At 45.6% G+C, this 22,504-nt stretch overlaps 1 protein-coding gene across 10 annotated transcripts in view; it reads left to right on the top strand.

Annotated features, from left to right (window-relative positions):
- The window catches only part of LOC139053092 (uncharacterized), a 54,859-nt gene that overhangs the window by 4,814 nt on the left and 27,541 nt on the right, over positions 1-22,504 (top strand). For 4 of the 10 annotated variants that reach the window (XR_011510212.1, XM_070530240.1, XM_070530237.1 and 1 more), the window contains exons 2-5: positions 220-368; positions 463-608; positions 7,024-7,128; positions 9,350-9,584. Coding sequence is in view for 8 of the 10 variants with exons in the window: in XM_070530240.1 (XP_070386341.1) it covers positions 270-368; positions 463-608; positions 7,024-7,128; positions 9,350-9,584 (585 nt within the window). In the remaining 2 variants the exon portion in view is untranslated. Of the gene's footprint in view, positions 1-219; positions 425-462; positions 609-7,023; positions 7,129-7,266; positions 7,930-9,349; positions 9,585-22,255; positions 22,312-22,504 lie in introns of those variants that run through there. The other 6 variants (XM_070530243.1, XM_070530244.1, XM_070530245.1 and 3 more) reach the window with 5 other exon arrangements.

The raw sequence follows: 22,504 nt of genomic DNA, 5'->3' as shown, positions 1-22,504 counted from the left end.
GCTAACTAGGCAGTTTGGACCACTTGTGTAGGTGTGGTCCCTTCGATTTGAAAGCAAACACAGCTACTTCAAGCATTGCATCAGAGCATCTGACAACTTCATTAACGTCACATAATCACTAGTACAGAAGCACCAGCTGTTCCAGTCCTATTTGCTAAAGGATGGCCTTTATTGTATGGTCCCTCTGTACTGTTCCGTGACCTAAGTCCTGCCTCGCAGATTGCCACTTGGGACAAAAGTTCGCACAGCACCATCCAAAGCAGCATGAAATGCGGCCTTCAAGCACCTTCAAGAAGTGTGGCACACTTTACAAGCCAGGCTGTTACCTCACGCTTGGTGGAGACCAGTACAACCTCAACTTTGGCAAGGTGCTGCACATAGTCGTCGAACGTGGCCATGATTCGAAGGAGCTCCATTATTTCTTGTGAGGAAAACTGCATCTACCTTTCTTCCACATTTTAGGCTGTACAAGTTGATAGAGATGGATGGGGAACTACTTCTCTTGCCTGCCACACAGCTGAAGGACATTCACACGTATGCACCATACAAACTCCAGAGTTGCCTTGTCATCAGGCTTCAGACCTCACATTTGTAGGAGGATTATCAAGGTATGAGATAATTGTGTAAAAAAGCGTAGGTGGCAATCTTTATCAAACTTTTCTCCAGATTTGTTTAAATGGATCTTGGAATCGCCAGTTGAATGCAAAAACCATAGCACCTGCTGTTTCTTGAGTCGCTCAAAAAGTAACTTTTCACACGGTCTCTATATATGCAAAACATAAATGTCAAATTAAAATTTAATAATTAAATATATAAGGAAAGCAGCAACTGGGGCAATACTGTATTAAGGTATTGTGCGACACAGACATTATCTTATCAGACACATTAACAGCAAGCTCCAGATTAAGGAGCAAGCAATTTAATCAGGAATGGTAATAGAAATCATGGGTGACCTTCGTTAACATCATGAAAAATATAAACATGATTGTAAACTAAAGGCCGCTCTACAAGCAATGTAAAGGAAAAGGATTGATGCAACCTTAAAAGCAAAAAGATTATGCTCTGGATCAGGAAACAAAGTAGAGTCAACAATACTCTAGTTGAAGTGAAACGGTAGAAATGGACTTGGTTGGGAAGGTAATGTGATGGCAGACAGCTGGCAGACCATCAGATTAAGAGAGTGTCTTCCGAAGGAAGGGAAACGAGGTCGACGAAGGCTGAAGATTAGGTGGAAGAATGTGATTAGAAAATTAGCAAGAATGGCCACACATAGTGCGGAATAGGGAAGGAGGGAGTGGAATAGGATAGGTTGTCGTCCTGCAGTGAACTCAGACAGGCTGATGATGATGAAAGTTCATTGGATGGAAGGGGAAAGGGGGGCAGGACATTTGAACATTTCCTTTGGACCTGCATCTGGTGAAGATGGTGAACATAATGGACATGGGTGGCATTGCATGTAAGAATATTTTTAGTATGTACATTTGTGATGTTGCAGAAGACTAAAAATACAGTAAAAATGTTGTACTATTGCACTAGGTTGCAGTCTGGCAAATGGCACAATGATTGCAACACAAAAGTCAAGAGGGAAACCCTGTGTTGAACCTCTCTTCCACCCTTCTATAGGTTTCCCCAATAATTATGTTCTGCTACCAAATTATGAGCTGGAAGGCAATTGAGAGCGTGGCGTGAAAATGCAATGCTGCTTCTTGGTGATACCAAGTCATGGGGATCTCGAGAGTTTTGGGCCTTACTCGACACATGTATGTTAAGAAATTAATTCATAGAGATAATATGAAAACAGGATTGATCTGTCAAACTTGATATTTTAAGCCGTAGATATATACAAGAAATTAACAAGAATATAACTGTTTGTAGGACATTGGTGTGAACAATTAAGCACCACTAAAGGCTCCGACATTTAATGCCCTCAAATCCATTTGCCCCCTTTTCCTCGCTGCAGAGAAACTTTCAACCCTGGATACTGCAGTTATGTCGTGTAAACTAGATGTAGTTTGCCTGCAAGGTTTGAAGGTGGTCTTCGTCTCAATCCCGTCTACATAGAATAGTGACAAGCCAAGCCTGATGTCTCAAGCCAATAAAGACCATGTTTAGTCCGTTAACATTTCGTGTGTAGCCAGTAGGGCCGAGCATCAATTGATTAAAAATGTTGGATATTAGCCAGCCACTAATCAACAAAATGGTCCGTCTTGTTGATGTGCACTAAACCTAAAAAAAGCTTATTCCACATTTATACGTTGCATTAGATAGTTGTTTTTGCTCTTACAGACATGCACCATGCATTTCACACAAATACAGAATAGGAGTTCAGTTGCAGTAGCAGATTTTGCTAGTATTTTCCTTCTATAAGAAGCTTCATATGCCAGAGCACATTTGAGTTGCACCAGAAACGTTGGCAATGCGTTGAAATTCCTCGAATGTACAGTCTCGTTCACTCTTAGGGTGAACACGGCTCACCGTGGCCGCGCTCCGTGGGGCGCCAGTGCGTGCGGCGTGGCGGCGCATCGAAGCGAAGCGGCGCAGGCGCACACGGACCCGGGGGGAGGTGCTTCGCGTCATCTGCTACAGTGGTGGAGCGCACTGCCTCTTGCTTTGCTGTAAAGTACACTTCGCTAGACCCAGGTGACTGAGTGCCCGAGGCAGCATTGCGGAAAGGCGCACTTCACTAGCTGGAGCATTTTCCAGCTGTTTCAGTCTACAGCTTGTGAACAGCCTGCTAAATCAATATACAGAAACAGAAACAAGCTTCTCACCGCATAAATCACTTAGCATGTTTTTTATAAGTGATGAGGGTTAAAATACAGTCATTTTTTCGCGGTCTTTATTAGGCTGGGGCCCTTTTATTTTACTCTCACAGCACTTGGTGTAGTGCATACCGAGAAATCTATTAGACGCGCTCTTTTTGGTTGGAGTCATCATGTGATGAGCCTAGCGCTCCGTGTCGCGCATGTCTTGATGCTAGGACGAATTTGCTTGACTTAAGAAAACGACCAAAACCTGCTATAAATTTCGCAAAAAGTTAGAGAGCGATTGTTCAATCACGCATCATCATGTTTGCCATGGATTTTACCATTAAGGAGGGCAATACTATTACTTCGACAGCAACTAAGAAGTCATATCCGCTGCTTCGCACTCTCTTATTGACGCGTTAATGTCGCTGGTAGGAGAGCATGGAGCGCTTTACGCGATGTAGGAAAGTGCTCTCCCCGGCACAGCAACTGATTTGGCGGCAATTTTAATCCCCCTTTTCCTCTTTCTACATCCTATTAAGAAACTAAATTCATTGTTGTCACTGACGCGAGAAGTCGCATTCTCATTTAGAGGAATCGTCAGTCAATTATTTGGTTACGTTGGTTAGGTGAAGTAAAACATGTGGCGCCGACGTTTTTTTTGGTTGTTTGTTTTTTCTCCTTGGAGTCAATGCATGCTGCATGCGAATGCTGTTTCCGTCCGTTTCCAATAGGTAATTGGAGTGGAAAATCTATAATCTACATGTCTGCTTTCTAGCCTAAATTACGTCTTGCCGGGTAATTAAGTCGTTATTCGCTTCTATTTCATTTCAGAACTTCCGGATAAATTTGGAGATTAGGAGCAATTCATTTCTCTTTTTTTTTTTTTTTTAGGGGGTAGGCGGGGGTGGGCTGGGCTGAGTGGGTAAAACCCAAATATAAATACGGCACAGGAACCCTTGCCGCGGACAAGCGATGCTGTTGCCGTTGTAGGGAAGTGGCCGGTTTGTGTGTTGGACGAACGCGGCCACGATATTTAAACTGGCGGTCATCAGGCCGGCCTGGTGTCGTCTGCACAAAGCGTGCCGGTGGTCGGCAAACGGACTCGCCATTTGTAAAAGCTAAGCCAGGCCCAAGCCAAATTGCTGTGGGTCGGGCCAGTCTACTTTTTAACTGACCATGGGCGTCAGCCCGATCAACCGCCCAGCCCTCCCCCTACCCCCCGCCCTTGTTTTTTTGTTGCTGTTTTTTATTTATTTTTTTTATTTTTTGCTTAGGTCATACTACCCCATCCTAGCCTAATATGATGATGCGGTGCAGCCAACGACTACTCAACTGAGTGACCGGCCGCTCAGGAGTTAAAGATTCTGGGATGACTCGCCAAACCGAAAGGCACCAGGGGTGTTCCCGTTAAATGCATTTCCGTCGACTTGCATGATGAATTGCATTTTGTTCGGTTGCTGGTTGCCATGGCACTTCAATAAAAACGCTGTAACAGTGCAGGATAATTTCATTTCCCCGGTGCACTTTGGAAACTAGCCATGTCGCGGGTACTGGAAAAAGAAAGACGACGCAATGTAGATACGTGCCTACAAAACTTCTCAACGCGTTATATCGGAGATGACCAAAAGGCCACTGAAAGCCGTAAATAGAATCGTCGAGGCTTACAAGAAGGATGGAAGAATTGCGGATGCTCCCCGTAAAGCCCGGCAAAGAGTGACCATTGTTGCCGCAGCTGCTGTGAACCCGACCTCCACCTTTCGAGAAATTAAGAACAGCCTGAGGCTGCGTGGCGTCCCTGACACGACTATGAAGCGTCGCCTCTACGCCCCAGCCTAATAAAGAGCGCGGAAAAATGACTGTATTTTTATCCTCATCACTTATAAAAAACATGCTAAGTGATTTATGTGGTGAGAAGCTTGTTTCTGTTTCTGTATATTGATTTAGCAGGCTGTTAAACAGCTGGAAAATGCTCCAGCTAGTGAAGTGCGCCTTCCCGTTTCGGCCACTCAGTCACCTGGGTCTGGCGAAGTGTAGTTTACAGCAAAGCAAGAGGCGGCGCGCTACAGCGCTGTAGCAGACGACGCGAAGCGCCTCCCCTGGGTCCGTGGGCACCTGCGTCGCTTCGTTTCAATGCGCCGCCGCACCGGACGCACTGGCGCCCCGCGGAGCGCGGCCACGGTGAGCCGCGTACACCCTAAGAGTGGGCGAGACTGTACATCTGTTTGGGCACTGGCTCTATGTATGAAAGAGTGAGATTGTGCTTAATACCCTGCAAAGTGTTGTATCATCACCACTGTGGTTTGAAATCAAGCACATCCTGACAAGTTCTCTGCCTTCTCGCTTTCAGCAGAATACATATGTATAGCTGCACTTGAAATCCTGCTGTGACGAAAAGGTGGTGGTTTCAACACAGAAATTAAACTTGCTTGTATAAAGAATTACATGTATAATTTTAAGAGGACATGCTTGACTCATTAAGCACGGGTGACTTGCACCGATTAACCTGATTCAAATCTAATAGTGAATAAAGCTTTAGCCAATAATATGATAGGGTATCAATAAATCACCTAGCCCACGTAGTCAGCAGGCCCAAGCAGGCTTCTCTTTGCAATGCAGAATTATTCCGGGGCTGTTACTTTTCTAATTTTCTAATCCTTTGACGACATATCTTTTGGGGGAAGACAAGCTCCCAGTGATATCGGTAGAATGAAATAAGCCATCCTGGTTTGTCAAACAAGTGTGTAGCTTGAATTAGGGCTTAGCTTTTCATTGCGAAGATAAAATACATATGTTGCTGATTGGTTACAAGCATGAACCCCCGTTTTCAACCAACAAGGACGCAGCACCACCATTGCTCATGTAGAGTACCGACAAGGGGCTAACAATATTACATGTGTGCAATCCTTTCGACATTATTGCCTTAACCATTGTGTAACAGGAACACTAGGGAGAGCATCTGCTTGCTGCCATGCCAAAGTGACATACACTGCAAAATTTCAATTTAATTGAGTTTGAAACTTCCTGCTGTGCTGACTTCATGCTGAGCTGGCTGATTGCAAATTCGACACCCAAGTGATGTCATTTAAGAAAATGAAAATCAATGCACACTTATTGCAGCTATAGGAATTGGAGTAGTATGCCTACTAAGCAGAAGAGCTTTTACAGCGAAGCTATATATGGTTAGGCAAAACCAAAATCTGTTTGTCCGATGGGCGCAGAAACTGTCATCAGCAATAGCTCGAGCGCCGTTGTCTTCTTCCACAGCTGGCACAACTCAGCGCAACTGCACGAATACACTCGTGCCAATTCTTGTGCGTTCGTCATCGTCTTCTTCCGCAGCTGGCTCCTTTGTGCAAAAAGCTATCAGCATCAGCAATGGCTCAAGCATTGTATTGTTCCACAGCTGGCGTCGTTGCCTCCCATCATTCCAGAGTAGAATTTCACTTCTGTTGTCGTAATGGGGAGGCCGCGTTTATAGGGGGTATGGGAATATGAGCCATTCTTTGTCTTACGTGACCAACAGATTTAACAACAGAGGTGATACGCTAATGTGTGTGCGTACCTATCGTCACGATGACCACCAATCAGGACAATAAATATGTTCGTACTTTGGTAAAAATTATGTCACCTCTGTGTCGTGCGCTAAACAGCTTCGCTGGTCACCCACCTTTACAGAGCGGAGTGGTTCATGATATTTTTTTTCTTGAGCGGTGGATTAACAGTAAGCCCACTTGTGTTTTTGGCGGTGCAGCGGTAATTGTGCAGTGGGCTGCTGCAATTTCACAGTGCAATTAGTTGAATCTTCATGCTCTGGCTTGGATAAGCAGCACTGTAATTTTGTTGTAATCTAATAGAAGCCATGTTACATGAAGAGTTGTGCCGGGTATGGATTAGCATCAATTTATAGTACTAGGTGGCAATCTGAAGGGGTGAGCTGAAGGTACTAAATGATGCCAAGTTTGGGATGGCCTGACATGCCTGCTGCTCATCTTTAGAAGCTCCTAAGAAATGTGCCTTGTGTTAGTGTTAGTTTTTGTTACGTTTATTTATACTTTAGTGTTTGGTATACAAAGTGCAGACTACAAACGTGAATGATTTCATTTGAGCTCTCAGGGCTGTGCGATTGGTGTTTTTTGTGCAGGATAAGGAGGTTCATGTGCTCGCCCCTTCGTAGATTTCTGAATGTAGCTAAAACTCACCTGTGGCAAAGCCTGAAAATTGTGTGCATTTTATTTCTGTGTACAAGGTAATAAATACTCTATGCTGCTTGCAGGTCTATCTACTTGATGGAACAGAGGTTGATGAAGAGGCTTTCAGCTGCTTGGCTGAATCCGTTGAGATTGGCACTCATACGTTCACTGTGTGCAATGGATTTCAGGCAAGTCTATTCAAACATCACTACTTTTACTGAAAGGGCGCACATGCTGATTTCAGGCACACTTTGTATGCTAGATGTTATGGTGATGTTGTGGTGCTGTTGTGGTCTAAGTTGAAAGCTATGGTTCATGCTTTTCAGGCGACGATGAAGTCAGGTCATCGAGCAGCAGAGACCTGGCACTTTCATTTCTAAGGTAGAGCTCTCTTGGTAAAACCTTAGCCAGGATGTGCCGGGTGCCTTAGAGAAAGGTGCGTATCTTCGGCCACCAGATAAACAGGAAGTAGTGAGAATGATAGCAGCTGCATGCCGAAAAGTAAAGGACCGACCTTCTGCGAAAGAAATCGAGAACATTGCAAACCATGCTGTCGGCAAATTCCCACATTCACTTGGTGACCCTAACTCCAGCTCAAACTCAGTTTCTTCGGTGGGCCTAGCCTACAAGATTGAAACAAGAATTGAAAACACCCGCAGAGGCTGTAAGCGTCTCGCATAGGCACCCTCTGGTAGCACGAAGACAAAAAAACAAACCTCGAATTCTTCGTATGGCTGCATTGATTGGCAGCCTGCTACTGTCACATTAACGCCTGATGAGCTAGAATCATCAAAGAAAGTCTTGGCTGGGCAAGCACCGAACGCACCATGTGAAGAGGACATCCCCCTCCAGAGGAAGGCAATGGGACAATGCTACCCTTTGATCAAAGCCTTTATACATTCTTCAGAGCCAGTGCACTCAGCCAATGAAATTAAGGAGATGTGGCCATTACTGTTTAAGAAGGAAGATCTTCTCGACTATTTCCAAAGGTATATGTTTCATTGAGCTACTAGGGGACTTTTATTCACATTGTGTAACTGTAGTAGTATAAGCAGCAGAAAAGAGAAACTGAAATGGTCGCGTAAGTTGAACAAAAGTAAATAGAAAAATTGAGGAAGTTGGCAGTGAGTGATTTCACCATTCTTCTCTGATTGGTCCAGTCTGAGCTTGAGAATACACAATTCTTGCGAGTTCCATGCGAGTTCTAGGAGCAAAGTGCAAGTGACGAGCAGAGTGAGCAAGTAGGTAGAAACATCTCACCATCGGTTCCAGCAGAAGTGCAATTGCCTTTCATCCTCTCTTCCTGTGTTTGCTTCACACTAGCAGTACCCACAGTGACCTTTGTGGTTTCAAGCCAGGGTATTTTGAAGTAGTGCAGAGGCATTCTGTCAAGGCTGTTTGTGGGGCAGTGACTGGCCATAACTGCTGTAAAATAGCTCTGCAGTAGACTTCAGCAACGTCGACTACAATAGTACTCTTACTGTCCATATCTTGTTGTGAACAGCATTTGAAGCAAGTGCATCTGAAGCTGGGGCGAGCTTTTAGCTTTAGCTGGAAGCAGCTCAGAGTACCTTTATGGACAAAATAGCAGCAAAGGGGAATTTGCCTCATTCTTTGGACATGGTGACAATATTCCATAGAGTTAATTTAAGTGCACTTCAGCAAGATTGATTGATTGATTCTGGAGTTTTACGTGCCAAAACCAGTTCTGATTATGAGGCACACCGTAGTGAAGGGCTGCGGATTAATTTTGACCACTTGGGGTTCTTTTTAACATCATCAGATCCAGACAGAAAGGCTGAAGTACATATAAGCTAAATAATTTCAGGTTTTGTGTAACTTATATCAATTAGAAATTTTTTGCACATATGCATACTTGAAATGAAAGAAGCATGTAAAATAAGGCAGTTATTGTTGTAGGATGAAAATTGTCCTTTGCATTAGTGTATGCAAAACCACGTATATATCAATGTTTATGCAGCGCAGTTAAAGCATGCTGAAGCATAGAGTTTGGAAGCTGTGGGGCATAGAGAAAGCCACTTAGGTCTGGATGATGCAAGAATGTAGGTTATGTATACCCATAGTCTGCAAACGTGCCCTCTAGCTTGTGAATTGGTCCATGGTAGCAGGACTGGACTGTTTGGGAGTGTTTGGGTTTTTGTAGGAAACGAAAATATGCACATGTGCTGACTTGCAACTAAACTTTCAACCATGGATTGAACACAATGCAGCAAAATCATGTGTTGATGCAGATAACACAAATGTGCTAAAAGATTAAGAAATATAACAGGCGTATGCCTCTACAAGTATTTCTATGATGTACCAATGTGCTCAGCTCTTTATTCGTCCATATGTAAGAAATATATGGGTACAAAATCGCATTTTATTCTCTGCATCTCTTTCTTTAAGACTTCGAGGGGTGCGAATGGATGGAAGGCTGAGCAACATACCCAGAGATGTAGTGCTGGTGCTTACATCATTCTTGCACTCGAACACGGGGAATGACGCAGTGCTGGAGTGGAGTTTGAAGATAACGCAAGCAGAGACCAGTTTGGGTGACAAGGATGCTGCATCAGTCGGTCTTATACCCCTTGTGGTGTCCTACTTCAAAGATGACCTCAGCCAACTCGTACAAGTACATGAGGTAAGAGCCGGTGTTAACATGCATGCATTGTATGCAAGTCACATGTGCACAAGGTTTAGTCAGTTCTTGGGGTGTAATGTTGGCAGTGAGTGATCGGTTAATGGTCATTCTTTGATTTCTGCTGCATAAGTGAAAGATTATCTTTGCTTTTTTTTTACATTTGTATGTGGCTGTACCTTGAATGTACAGCACAATGTGCAGCCTGTAGTTATTTTTTACAGTAGTTTCCAAACATACAGCACTCGCAATAACAAATCTCGCCCTTTCCTCCACTCCTGCAAACTCGCTGTGAAACAAACAAATTACAGATTTCACCTAAAAACTTACACTAGCTGCATTAAACACAGGAAAATCCCAGAAGACCTTAGAATTAAGGTTAGATGTGCCCTCAGCTTTTCTGCCTTCAGACTATTATTGAAGTGGAACGCTGTCATAGAAAATGCGTAGCTCTCTTTAATTATATTCTCGAACACTGCCGGGAACTACTTATGATAATTAGTAATCAGCTTGACAGCATAAATTTATCTGCACTGGAAAAAAGAGGACTTGAACAATTCGTAGAAACTAGGGAGGAAAACCTACTAGATAAATACCAACACAAAGGTATTGGAACCACAGATCCACCCAAGAAAACTGCTATGACTTCTGCGGCACATAGCTCCACCGATAGTGCTACGAGCGAGCATTCAGAGCACTGCAGCAATGTAGTAGACATATCACAGAGTTTAAATCTCGATGAAGTTGATCTCCTCAAACGTGGTCTGACATTTTGTCTCACGAACAGTGCAGTAAATGAATGTGAACTCCACAAGGATGTAACAGTTTTAAAGGTGCATGCGCATCAAGGGATTCTTTTTCGATAGGCCAGACGTAGGAAAACAGGATAAAGACTCTTAGACCACCTAGCACGTGGACACTGGAAGTCGAACAGTGCCCTTACTTTGAGTTGTGCATAAAGCTAATATCAAAGGAAATTCTAGTGTCAACGCGGCGTTGCCGCTAGAGCAAAAGTTTGTCCCCCGCTCAACACCAAATTCTTGAAAGAACTTGCCGAAAGAATGGATGTTGTAATAAAACCGGCAGACAAAGGTGGTAGTATTGTAATCTGGCCTATAGAAAACTACAAAAATGAGGCCTTCAAACTGCGCAACCATGCCCATTACACAAAACTTGACTCTAATACCCCTGTTACACGGGCACTTTAACGGCCGTTAAGGAAAACGGCAGTTGGCCTTAACGACCGTTAGGCGGAGTTACATGGCAGCGCGAGCGCCGTTGGAAATCCAACAGCGATTGAAATCAATGGAGCTCGCCGGTCTCCGTTGCGCCGCCGCTCCGGTCCGTTTTGTCGTGCAGTAGACAAGATGGCAGCAAAATTTTTTTAGAGTTGGCGAGGTAAAAAGTTCAAGAGTCACGTGATCAATAGTTGAAACGGAAGTAAACCGACTGAGAATGGAAAGTGCCGTGTGAGCGCTGCCACCACCGTTCCGTTCCCACTGCCGTTACGGCGTTCAACTGCCGTTTGCGTTAACGGCCGTTGCAAGTGCCCGTGTAACGGGTATAACCCTACTTCGGTTTGCACCAACCTTGTCCAAAGTACAATAGCAGAGCTCCTGTCCCAGGAACTGATCACCCAGTCTGAATATAGCTTTATGATGCCCAAGAACAAAGAAGCAGGCCGCTTTTATCTTCTTCCTAAAATATCATCAGGTTCCTGTAGAAGAAATATTCGCAGCAGAAATCTCAGTACGGCCTACAGTGTCTAATAACAACACACCCACCGAGTCACTATCTAAATTCTTAAATCACCACTTGTCAAACATCCTGCCCACCCTCTTATCTTTTGTTCAAGACGCCTCACTTCCTTCGAATTATCGAGGGCATTAACGCCAACCAAATCCTCTCAGACAGTGCTATTCTAGTAACTTTAGATGTTTCTGCCCTTTACACTAACATACCCATGAGTGAAGGAATTAAAGCCGTATCAAAGTCCCTCACGGTCTCCTCAAGCGCACGCTCCTGAAGTTTACCTGTCACTCCTTAGGTTAGTTCTCACACTAAACTACTTCTAATTAGTTTCTACTCGCTACCTGCAAACTTTCGGCACAAGCATGGGAACACCATTCGCTCCCACGTATGCCAACATTTTCATGCGGCAGCTTGAAGCAAGCCTCATAAATATCATACCCTTTAAAACCCCACACCTATCTGCATTACATTGACGACATATTTATAATATGGGAACGTTGCAAAAGTGCACCATAAGTAGCCATTTCAACCACTTTCACCCGAGTATTAACTTTACAGCTCGCCACTCTCCTAGTCAAATCAACTTCCTCGACCCGACGGTCTACATAGAAAATGGGAAACTGAGAACAACCCTACTGGAAGCCTACGGATATCTAGCAGTATTTGGACTACAGCAGTCGATCATCCGTGACACTGCGAACGAGAAATTTTTGGCAGACAAGCAAAACCAAGAATATTAGCGAAGAACGATTGTATCCACCATCTAAATGACTTTAAAGCAACACTAGCAGAAAGAAACTATCCGCACATTCCTCTCGACAGGACTTATGACGTCGCACCAAGATTGAACAGGCAGCCAGAATTAGCTAAGAAAGAGCCTACGTCAGAACCTTAGAGCCCACCAGCTTTTATTACAAAATATAGTGGAACCCCGTTCATACGTTTTTCACCGGACCGAGGAAAAAAAAGCGTAACAGCCGGGAAAACGCAGCAGTGAGGATAGCTCCGAAAATGAATGAGAAAAGTGCAGCTTCAACTATAGACAATTTATTTCCACAGAGTGTGCTTAGAACTTTAAAATGTCTAGAATGGTGGCTTGCGTTTCTTTCGCTCACTAGAAATCGCCACACGTTTCTCAATAGCCTGGAAGGCCGCATTGCTGTCAGCGTAGCTGTGAGGTGCGACGTACCTGCGGAGGTCCAGAGCCGCGACGGCTTTTCCAACGCTAGTATTTGGCAACTCCCCGGCATCATGCGGCTCGTGCTTCTCCTCGTCACCGCGCCACTGCAATGGCAACGGACGGAGGAATATCCGCGGGAAATTTTGCCCTCTTTGGCGTAATCATGCCAACATGCTAACGATAGTTTAGTATTCCTGCGCAGTGCACGCATCCGAGCAGTCCAGTTGCACGCAGCGCGGCGTGGTTTCTCGAGAAATGTAAACAAGAGGAGAGCTGGCCCGATAGGCGGAGCAACGCCATGAGCAACACCAACTTCCAGCTTCCCTTTAGCTATGGCTTCGCAAAGAGTGACGTCAGGGCCTCTCCCGAGTTTCCTTCCTCCGTGAGTCAACCCGTCCAACAAACCATGCGGTGACCGTAATCACAGTGATGACAGTGGGAGCATTTTTCACGAATGGCCACCTAATGGCGGCCTCTCGAACTGGCGTGCGGCTTCTTGCAGCCAGTTCCATAGCCAAGCCCGGTCAAAACTCGTCAAAAGCCAAAATGGCGGTTGGAGTGCGTTGCCTACTTTAGCCCAGGCGAGTTCGGGTTGCGACGCATCATGCGGGAATGTTTTCACAGCTACTACGTAACAGTGGGGTTCCTTATACATTTACCCGTCATGGTTGCTCAGTGGCTATGGTGTTGGGCTGCTGAGCACGAGGTCGCGGGATCGAATCCCGGTCACGGCGGCCGCACTTCGATGGGGGCGAAATGCGAAAACACTCGTGTACTTAGATTTAGGTGCACGTTAAAGAACCCCAGGTGGTTAAAATTTCTGGAGTCCTCCACTACGGCGTGCCTCATAATCAGAAAGTGGTTTTGGCACGTAAAACCCCATAATTTAATTTTTCTTATACATTTGATCCTATGGAAGCTATGCCGCGACCGGATGAAAACAGCGCAGCAGCCGTGAAAAACGCAACAGTGAGGAACGTAGCAGCGGGGTTCCACTGTATTCTAATGCACTCCCGAACATAAACAACATCCTACAAAAATAGCGCCCAATATTATCAAGTAACGAGCGTTTGAGAAAAGTGTTCCCGGTGATACCAAGAGTGACCTATCGCCGCAACAGAAATTTTAAGGACATGTTAGTGCATGCAAAAGTCAGCCAACATCATTCCCCCGTAATAAAATCATGCTCTCGCTTCAGGTGCAAAACCTGCAGGCACCTTCCAAGTGACCTTACAATTAAAAGCACCCCAAATGGCTATGTACACGAAGTGAAAACTAGCTCTACTTGTACTAGTTCCGATATTATATGCTTAAGTGTTCCTTCTGTAAGAAAGAATATATCAGTAAAACGGGACAATCAAAGAATGTCAAGTTAAACAGACATCGCACAGACACAGCTAACAAGCTTCCCAAAGGCGTCGCCGAACATTTTCACCAACCAGGTCATAACTGATGAACTTAACCTCTATATCCTACACTCAAATTTCCATTTTGCATGAGACAGAAAATAGAGAATCATGCCTCATCCATAAATTCAGGACATTGCAACCGATATGCATAAACGTTTGAAAGGGAGATTTAGAATTTATTCGCTGTGCTAAATTTCAAAGTATGTGGGCAACAGCACTTATTTAACACTGGTTTGCCCTGTACCCCCCCCCCCTTTTTCAATATACTTATGTATACGTGTATATATGTATATATATATATATATTTGTCAACAGTATTCCAGCCTCCCCTCCATCCTTTACTTATATTTATTCCCCTCATTCGTTCATTTATATATTCATTACTTTTTTTCTTCCAAGAGCTACATTTTCTGCCACTAATTTTATTCTCTCTTTCAGCGAAAGGATAGTTCACTGACCTCCAGTGAAGCATATAGTACCCCACCCGCCCTTGTTGTCCAGGCCCCTTCCACGAGAGAGAGAGAGAGAGAGAGAAAAAATGATAAATGAAAGGTAGGGAGGTTAACCAGGACTGAGCCCGGTTGGCTACCCTACAATGGGGAAAGGGGGATGGAAACATTAAAAGGAGAGAAAGTCCACTGGGGATATCAGTCGGGTCACTCAGTTCAGATCACAGATGCTGACTCAATCCGGTATCTTTCAAATATCGCAGCAGCGCTTTTGTGGCCTTTTGTAGCTGCCGTATGCGAGGCCATAATCCCGAAATCTTGTGCAAAGTGAACGGCTTTCCATCTAGCTGATTGAGAGCTGTGCAGAGGTCTTGCCTTTAATCTTCAAAAGATGGGCAGTAGCACAGTAGGTGTTCTATGGTTTCCTTGACACCGCAGGCATTGCACTCGGCGCTATCAGCCATTCCAATCAAAAATGCATATGCATTGGTGAATGCGACGCCCAAACGTAAGCGGCACAGCACTGTTTCCTCATTTCGCTGAAGACCTGGTAACAGCCACATTTGCATAGAGGGATCGAGAGAATGCAATCGATGTTGAGTGAATTAAGGTGTGTGGCACTTCTCCAATGTCAAAGAGTGCGCTAGCTTGCCTAAGTGTTGGGTTGCGTCGGTCCGCGATAAAGGTATAGATACACTGGTTGCTCCTTCGTGTGCTTTCCTAGCAGCTTCGTCAGCGAGGTCGTTCCCGGAGATACCGCAATGACCAGGCAGCCACTGAAACACGACGTCGTGTCCTTTCGTGATGATGTGATGGTGCATTTCTCGTATCTCCGACATGAGTTGTTCACACGACCCGCGACGAAGAGATGACAGAAGACATTGTAAGACCACCTTTGAATTGCAGAATATTGACCACCGATTAGCCGGTTGGTTATTAATATAATCAACGGCACCTCGGAGGGCAACAAGCTCTGAACCAGTCGATATTGTCAAGTCAAAAATCTTGTATTGGATGCTTAGTGATTGTGATGGTATAACCACTGCGCTGGTGGAGCTGTTCTGAGTGGAAGAACCATGCGTATATATGTGGACTCGATCAAAGTAGAAAGTGTGCAAACAATCCAGAGCTGCTTGCTTCAAGGCTAAGGTAGGCAGGTCGGTCTTCTTTCTTATCCCTGGAACCGTAAGACGCACTTGAGGTTGTTTTAAACACCACAAAGCTGAGGTTGAACGTGCTGAGGGTGTGAAGCCCGATGGTAAGAAGGCACGATGGATGCTGACCTTGTTGGAGAAGGACGCCTGCGGTCGTCGTTTTGGCAGGCATGCAAAAGAGCTTGACTGCATCCGTGAAACATGACGAATATGGCCTCTAAGCGTTTCGGTGCTAATGTAAGTCGTGATCGTATGGTCTTGAGCCATTATAATGGCTCCTGCTGTTGAGGTGCTCCGCAAAAGGCCTAGGCAAACACGTAGTGCCTGCGCCTGCACGCTCTGAAGTTCTCGAAGATTTGACTTGCATGTTTTAGCAAGCACGGGAGAGCTATAGTGTAGGAATCCGATGAAAAGTGCTCGATAGAACTGTAGCATGGAGCCCACTGACGATCCCCATGTTTGCCAGCGATGAACTTGAAGACTTGAACAATAGATGTGAGCTTCTTCTTTAAATGGGTAACCTGAGGGCTCCAAGTGAGGTACCGGTCTACAATGACGCCCAAAAACCGGTGATTTCTCTTGTAGGAGATAGGCTGACCATTGATACATACTGGATAACGAGTCATCGCTTTTCGCGTAAAAGCGACTAAGGCACATTTTTCTGTTGAGATGGTAAGGCCTAGTGTGTGAAGGTAGTCAGATGCCTATGTTGCTGCTTTCTGTAGCCATGCGCGAACCTGCAGGCGAGTGACCGGTGATGTCCAGATGCAGATGTCGTCGGCGTAGATTGAGACACTCACTGTTTCCTCACTCACCTTACAAGCGGCGGTCTCTGCAGTCGAAACCTCCGACTATCTCCACTCAAATCAAAGCTGCTCGTCTACCGCCCGCGCCGCCGGCCCAAGCCTACAGCCGAATCACGCCAATGTGACGACATAATCCTCTATACGCAAGACGGCTCCTGCATTCCCTGAGTCCCAAAGATACACATCCTAGGCATGCATATAACAGCCAACGGGTCAAACATAGAAGCTATTCGCAAAATCGAAGGCAAGGTTACAGCGGCTACCCGCCTGATCAAACGCATTACAAGCAAGTGCACGGGCATGAAGGAGGACAGTATCCATGCGACTCATACACTCTTTCGCAATCAGTCACATCACTTATGTGGCTGCCTTCCACAACTGGAATGTCACCGAAAGGGAGAAAATCAACACCCTTATACGCAAGACTTACAAGATCGCCCTTGGTCTACCGGAGTCCACAAGCACTGCTCGTCTGCTACAGCTGGGGGTATACAACATGCTTTAGAAAATCGTGGATGCGCAAAGAACCTCTCAACTCACATGTCTCTGACAGCCACGGGCCGGCACATCCTGCAGAAACTCGGCTTCAACTACCACGTTCAACACGGTCAGAAACAGGTCATTCCACCCGACCTCAGCGACCCGCTGGTTGTCACCCTCAAAACATGCACCCCGAATTTAATCGGGGCCGATGCCAGGCCCATGCCAAGGCACTGCTGCGCTCCTTGGGTGGAAAGAGGACTCCACGCTTTGTAGACGCCGCAGAATACACACGAGAACACCGATTCACGGCGGTAGTTGTAGACGTTATCTCCCGGCTTACGCACGCGTCTAGTGTCACAACGGAATACCCTGAAACAGCGGAAGAGGTAGCGATTGCGCTTGCACTTACCGACCGCCTCTGCGAGGTAGTTTTTAGCGACTCACAATCTGCACTTCGCAACTACGCATGGGGGCGCATTTCCTCCGAAGCTCTCCAGATTCTAAGGAAGGCTGGTCGACAGCACTTCGATAACACCGCGATCATGTGGTTTCCAGCGCAGGTCGCCACCCCCATCGATGAGGGCCCCCCTAAGTTGAATGAGGTAGCACACCGCCTCTTCGAGTTCGGAACTCCGGGTTCAAACACGCGAGAACGCCTAGTCAGGTACAATGACATCACCAAGCACTACCAGCTAGGCAGGCGGTTGCTGCCCCCACCTCACCCCATGCTGAAACGTCGCCAGGCAGTCATCTGGCGACAATTACAAACACAACCATTCCCCAGTCCGGTGCGACTGCAGCACATTTTTCCCACGTAATACCCGACTGCTCTTTGCATATTATGTCAGAAAACTAGAGCGACGCTGTCACACAAGTTGTGGGAGTGTCATGTTACATCAGCTACAATGGCAGTAGCTGCAGAGGCTCTTGCGTCGAAGTGGGCCACCGCTCTGCGCAGCTCCAACCTCAAGACACAAGAGTGGGCTGTCCAGCAAGCCCGAGAGGCGGTGACAAGGCAAGGCCTCGAAGTGTCCTCAAGGGAGACCTGAGCCCGGGTCGTCAAATTTGCCGGATTCAAAATAAAGTTGTTTCCATCCATCCATTGATCAATGACACGGTCAGTCGATGAACGACCGTGTCGAAATCTCGCCATAGTCAGGGTAAATTTTGTGGTGTTCAACATTTGAGACGCATGAGGAGTATACGTTCCATGAGCTTCCAGGCGCAGCTGGCAAGAGCTATAGGCCGATACGGTGCCGATTCGAGTGGCGACTTTCCTGCTTTTAAAAGTGGTACCAGGCAGCTGCATTTCCATTCCTGTGGGACGACGCCATCTTGCCATGAACTATTAGAAAGGCTGAGAAGTTCTCTTCGTGCATCTCGACCTAGGTGGCGCAAAGCAGTATGTGTTATGCCATCGGGCCCTGGTGAAGGCGAACACCTGCAGAGCGCCATAGCAGCTTCTAGCTCTTCCATAGGGAATGGAGCTTCCATAATTGCATCTCATGGGTCGGGGATGTTGCCTAAAGTCATGTCGATGACCAAAACTGTGCCACCGGCGACTTTCGCAGAAAATTCCTCTGCGACGTCTATCTCACGGCGGTTTTGATAGAGAGCGAGGGCGTTGAAAGGGTGTCGTTGCTGGGGACTTGAGCAAAGACCCCGCAGGGTACGCCACACACGGGACAATGGCTTGCGGGGGCCCAGTCAGTCGCAAAAGCATTTCCATCTTTGATCTGCTAGCTTATCCATTCGGCGTTTGATCTTCTTTCCCATGCGCCAAGCTTCTCTGAGGTCAAGAATTGACTTCGTGCGCCTGTACCTCCTTTCAGCTCGGTGACGTAGTGCACGAAGCCTTTCCAATTCAATGTCATTCTCTGTATACTTTGATGAATGCGTGAAGCAGCGTGTACAATCCTGCATAGCGTCTGCAATTATGTCTTCTAATCTGCGTGCGATGTGTGTCTTGCATGTGTCTTCTACACGATCTTGAAAGACTGACCAGTCGATTTGGCGAGAGACAACTGGTAATGCGGCGTCTAGTCCATCGATTCTCACATAGGTCGGAATATGATCACTTCCATGGGTTTCAATATCAGTGAATCACTGCACGCTCAATCAGGCAACGTGACACCAAAGTCAAGTCAAGGCAGCTGCTGTACGTGGTTCCTCATAGAAATGTCGGGCTTGTGTCATTTAGAAGACACAGGTTGTGGCCTGATGCAAAGGATATTAGTGACCTGCCCCTCGAATGTATCCTGGAGCTTCCCCATATATGGTGGTGAGCGTTGAAGTCCTCTGTTATTATCCAAGGACCGGGAGTAGCAGCCATAATATCTTCCAGTCTTTTTCTATCAAACTGACTTGTTGGGGAGCGGTAGACCCCAATAAGAGTAAAAAACAGCTTCTTCTTTTTTCACAGTAACACAGACGTGTTGGTTACCGTCGTGTGGCACTATGTGTTGGGAAAAATACGTAAGGTCCTTGTGAATGTAAACCAGAACCTTACTACTACGGACACACATGTTTGAAACAAAAGATTCATATCCTGATAGTCTTATGGAGGCTGATAAGTTCGGTTCACAGATGACCAGTATAGCAAAATGGTTTTCAAGTACGAACTGTCGAAAATCTGAAATACGTGACCTCAGGCCTCTCGCATTCCATTGGAATATGGAGGCACTTCTGACATCATCCCGGAACGATCGTTGTTGTTGTCGATGAGCCATGGTTCTGCTGTAGAAGTTCTGAAGCACTGGACTTCTGAAGGCTCGCCAGCACCGGACTGATGGCATCCAGCACTTGCAATGCACTTCGAGCTGTTGGTGTCTGTAGCTTGTCCAGAAGAACATGAATAGCACTCACCAGAGAGCTGATCATAACAACAATTTGTTGATCTTGGTCCACCAATTTATCGGGAACAGACGAAGTGTCCCCTGGTGTAGAAGTATCATTTCGCTCAGTAGGGGCATGTAACCTCGGGAGTGCAGGCCATGCGTCAGCAGCCGTGCTGTTCGATGCACCTTTGTCCTTTGAGCTGACTGCGTTTGGCCTGTGCGGAAGAGTAGGTGGTAATATCATGTGTGGCGTTCTGCAGAGGCTTCGGAGGCCCTTGATCGACGTCGGCGACGTGATCGTCGTCGCTTAATAGATGTCGCTGCTTCTCGGTGAGACGAGTGGTTTCTAACCATTTTTTTTAATATTTGCATTTCCTTTCGAATCAAAGGGCATTCCTTCGAAGATGCATCGTGAGGGCCGCTGCAGTTTGTGTACTTCAGCACACTGGCCTCGCACGTGTTTGTGGTGTGGGGCCCAGTGCAGCGAGAACAGACGGTAGTGTTATTGCACACACTACTCACATGGCCAAGCTCCATGCACTTCCAGCACTGCAGCGGTTTCGGTACAAAGGGGCGAAATGTGTGTCGGAAGTGGCCCACTTTTACATGCGATGGGAAGGATTCGCCCTTAAATATGATCTTCACACACCGTGGCGTGCTGAGACGAAACGCGTTTGTGATGGTGTTTTCCGTAGCAGGATTGATTAAGATTGACAGATCGGAGTAGACAATGGTCTCGCTAACATCGTAAATTACGCCAGTACGGACGTGTTTGCCCAGCGCAATACGAGGGCGGACTTTCATCCCGCCAAGTTCCGTGACCTTGCGCAAAGAATCCAACGCAGCTGCGTGTTCTATGTCAATCGCTAGCACGTTCTTACGGGTATTCACTCTGATGTCTTTGATTTCGTTTGGAACCAGCGCCTCTAAATGTGAAGACACGGCTTGCCTGTTGAAGTGTCTCAGGTTGTCAGTGGCGAGTACAGGATGGTGAGCTCCTCAGTATACCGCGAAGATCTCATGGCGGACTCACTCGAATTCGATGATGCGCTGAGAAATCTTCGCTTTGCTTTACGACTCCGCACCAGCTGGAAGGCGTCGTCACAAGAATCTTCACTGCTGACATAGTACTGCATGGTGTCGTCGCTGTCAGTGTCGCTCTCGGTGCCGTTGCGCTTCCTGGAGGCAGCCGCCGCGGGCACTGCTAAGTCCAGCGGACGTGCGTGAGACTCCATCTCCATCACAGTTAAGGAAGAAATAGCAATTCACTGGCAAAGTCTAAGAAATTCACAGAATGAGTAGAGCTGGAAGACCTGGCGCTGTGCCTGAAAGACACGAAAAATGGAACCTGCAATGACACGTCAATTGGCTCACACACGTTGCTTCCTCTACCGACGTTGAGTGCACAACTTTCTCCTGAATTCTACACCGTCGCCACTAACATACCTTCAGTAGTTGCCTCGCCAAACCGCCTTACCCTCTCTCCCCTTTAGAAGAAACGCACCTATATATATATATATATATATATATATATACATATATATATATATATATATATATATATATATATATATATATATATATATATATATATATATATATATATATATATATATATATATATATATATATATATATATATATACTGTGCCGAAAAGAGCATATGTCGCCTTGAAAAAAAGACAAGTCCACTTGTTGAAACGTTGGCTCCGGCTTTCACCTTGTTCTTGTGTTTCCCATCATCTTGAATTTCCTTCTCCCGCATTCCCCTTGTTTTCCCAGTACTTTTCAAATGTAATTGAGCGATATTAATCTAACTGTCTCTGTGCCACACTGCCGCATTAGATTTTTCACTCTTAACATTATGAGCAGCTGATGCCCGATACAAGCACTGTCATTCAGGCAAATATGCTGTAAAACCAGTGGAACTGTCAGGCTAAAGGTTATACATTATTGAAAAGGTTCAATTTTCAACTACGCAGGAAAGGTGGTGTTATTACCGGTTACTTGTGATGTCATTCTTTCAATAGGGTGTAGACGTCTAAAGTTCTACCATGTTCAACCATTATCTTTCTAACCTCAAATGATTGGATATATTTTACTACAGATGCCCAAGGAATATCACAAAGGGCCTTTTCATGAACGTTAGGCAAACTAAACTAGTCAATCTCACAAATGTAAGAATTTAAGCACACAAGCTGATCAGTTCCCTAAAGCAGTGCAGTTATAATGAGCATGCGGCTCTGTTTTGAACCGATCAGAAGAAATGCTATGATATGTTTTCTTTGTTCCTCAATTGTTTTGTATTTCTAGCACACACAGACAGGCCTAAAGACAAAATAGAGACCTAATAAGCAAGCTGCTTCTCACGTATGCACTTCTTGGTTGTAAAAATAAGACATGCATTTTTACATTATAAAAAAAGTAGACTTCTTGCCTCACTGAGAAGGCTTCCCAGTCCTGACACTAAGGACAGATCTACAGGAAATGTGTTTTAATTGGAAATAATCTACATTTCACATATACAAAAATGTTTCATTCACTAAAATTTATGTGATTACTTTAAGCTGTGGTTGCACTCTTTCTTATTTCGGGCATCAACAGGGATGACCGGCAGTTTTCTTGACACTCTGCCCGTTTGCCCAGTCATAGTTGCACTTGGTGAGCTTTCTGAGCCTTTCTTAATTTACAAATGTTTTAGAATATGTCCTATACCCAAAAGTCCGAAATGCACTCTTCATCATGAAGAAAAGCAAGCAGCTGCAAAGGCCGCTAAGGAGTTTCTGAATGGCTAGATGGTGTATGTCACCAAATGCTACTTAACAAAATCATCGTAATCTATCTAATGCCTAT

The sequence above is a fragment of the Dermacentor albipictus genome, unplaced genomic scaffold, assembly GCF_038994185.2.
Source record: "Dermacentor albipictus isolate Rhodes 1998 colony unplaced genomic scaffold, USDA_Dalb.pri_finalv2 scaffold_68, whole genome shotgun sequence".
NCBI classification, from domain to species: domain Eukaryota; kingdom Metazoa; phylum Arthropoda; class Arachnida; order Ixodida; family Ixodidae; genus Dermacentor; species Dermacentor albipictus.
The sequence above is the reverse complement of the archived record's forward strand: the minus strand, read 5'-3'. Positions and strand labels throughout refer to the sequence as shown.